At 41.6% G+C, this 2,500-nt stretch overlaps 1 protein-coding gene across 2 annotated transcripts in view; it reads right to left on the bottom strand.

Moving 5' to 3' along the window:
• Window positions 1-2,500, bottom strand: part of LOC143028294 (uncharacterized) — a 226,142-nt gene that overhangs the window by 24,923 nt on the left and 198,719 nt on the right. For both annotated transcript variants that reach the window (XM_076190168.1, XM_076190169.1), the window contains exon 3: window positions 54-161. In XM_076190168.1, coding sequence (XP_076046283.1) covers window positions 54-161 — 108 coding nt within the window. The remainder of the gene's footprint in view (window positions 1-53; window positions 162-2,500) is intronic.

The raw sequence follows: 2,500 nt of genomic DNA, 5'->3' as shown, positions 1-2,500 counted from the left end.
CCTTCTGCTCCTGCTCCATCTCCTCCTCCTCCTCTTCCTGTTTGCCGTCTTACCTTGGAGGGGCGTCGGTGGCGCCGGCGGAGGCGGCGGGTTCCCTGTGCCCTGCGAGGATCCCGGGAGGTTTCCGTCCAGAGAGTCCCGCTCCGGGTGGTCCGGGTAAGCTGTCGGGAGACACAGAGAGAGACACTCCATCAAAACGTGTCACGAAGAAAAGAGATAGATAGACAAATATATAGATAAATAATTAGAGAGTGAGTGAGAAAAAGAGAGAGAGAGAGAAATATATATATATATATATATATATATATATATATATATATATATTTGGATGATGGAGGACATAAACACAGGGGAAGGCTCGGAACCCTAAACACTCTAACGTTTCGTTCGCGTAGAACTTCTTCAGAGAGTGTATGTAGAACTGCAATTGAAGTTTATGTACTAAATCTAATTACCTTTTCGGACACTTGGGAAAGGTCGTTTTTCTGGCGTGTTTTAGAATTAAAATACTAGTATTTTAATTCTAAAACACGCCAGAAAAACGACCTTTCCCAAGTGTCCGAAAAGGTAATTAGATTTAGTACATAAACTTCAATTGCAGTTCTACATACACTCTCTGAAGAAGTTCTACGCGAACGAAACGTTAGAGTGTTTAGGGTTCCGAGCCTTCTCCTGTGTTTATGTTCTCCATCATCCAAATAATTTGTCTAAAATACTTATCAATATATATATATATATATATATATATATATATATATATATATAGAGAGAGAGAGAGAGAGAGAGAGGACAGAAATATATATATATATATATATATATATATATATATATTCTATATATATATAGAGAGAGAGAGAGAGAGAGAGAGAGAAGGACAGAAAGAAAAGATAAAATAATAAGAAAAGAAAAGAAGAAAAGAATAGTAAAAAGACTCCTAACCCTTTCCTGCTCCCCCACACGAGGGGTCTTATGTCATCGGCCAGAACAAAAATGTTAATATTTATCCCCTTTCTGTGGTGACTTCCATAAATTCTTTTTAGACATTCGCAAAGCTGAGGGGTTGGGGGTGGGGAAAGTCCCCTTAAGTCTTTTTCCCATCACTCAGGTGAAAGAAATCGTTTGGTGGAAGCCAGAATGAAATGTAAAAAAAAAAGACGGCAGCCCGGATGGACAGGAAAAGTGCCGCCCTGCGTGGCAGGAGTTTCATTGCTAGAGGCTGAAACCCCTTCCATGCCGAAGAAGACAGGAGGAGGTTACACGGAGATGAATTAAATCGTCTGGCGGTAGCCACACTAACAGATGTGTCACCAGGCAAGGAAGAGTCTTGTAGCAATTTGCCTCCAACGCAATTGTGGTTTTCTGGTAACACACACACACACACACACACACACACACACACACACACACACACACATACACACACACACACACACACACACACACATATACATATGGTCAATTTCTAAAAGTGCACACCTACGTGTTATAGCAATAATAGAAAAATATAAATTTTGTAAATTATAATACATCAACGTAATATACGTTCTCCTTGGCGGAAATCAATAACAGAAAAAAATCCTAAAAGCAATACACTAACGAACGAACTCACGACGACTGCTTAGACACCATCTTTGTTTTGATAGATGCTGAGGTCAGAGAAATAAAAGTATGATAAATTCGTCTAACCTAACCTAACCTACCTAACATAACCTACATTTAGTAATGCGGTACCTGCAATTCTAGAGGTCATCAGGGTCGTTGTTGTCGTCAGGGATGGGGATGGCCAGTTTTGGCATCCTATCGGACTGCGGGCTGTAGAGGAGTTTCATAGCTTGAAGAAAAGCATGAAGCTCAGCTCTGCAGCACTGTTTTGAAAATATGTGCCGTGGTGACGTCACTTGGTGTGGGAGAACACACGGTACACAACGTCACTGTCATCGTCATACGGGATTCGACATACTAAATAGGCCTCTCGAACTTATCGTCGCTGCTCCGTTCGATAGTGTATTTGCTTTTAGCAAGTTTTCTTTTATTATTGATTTCCGCCAAGAAAAATGTATGTTACGTTGATGTATTAAAATGTGCAAAATCAATATCTAATTTCCTATTGCTATATCGCGTAGGTGTGCAATTCTAGAAAAATACCATATTATATATATACATACATATATATATATATATATATATATATATATGTGTGTGTGTGTGTGTGTGTGTGTGTGTGTGTGTGTGTGTGTGTGTGTGTGTGGGTGGGTGTGGGTGTGGGTGTGGGTGTGGGTGTGTGTGTGTGTGTGTGGGTGTGGGTGTAGGTGTATTTATCAAATTGATGATTGGGAGCGGCGGCTCTGGACGACGTCAACGACGACGACGAAAAAGTCGCGGCCGAACTCTCTCACGTCCGCCTCGCTCCCAAACCAGGCAAGTCCGAGTTAAGTTCGGGTCCGAGTGAAACAGAGGTCCAGGAGGAGGAGAGGAGGAGGAGAGGAGGAGGAGGAGGAGG

This window comes from Oratosquilla oratoria, chromosome 9, assembly GCF_046742065.1.
Source record: "Oratosquilla oratoria isolate Oo_2021 chromosome 9, ASM4674206v1, whole genome shotgun sequence".
In the NCBI taxonomy this organism is placed as follows: domain Eukaryota; kingdom Metazoa; phylum Arthropoda; class Malacostraca; order Stomatopoda; family Squillidae; genus Oratosquilla; species Oratosquilla oratoria.
Note: the sequence above shows the minus strand (reverse complement) of the source record. Positions and strands in the feature narration are given on the sequence as shown.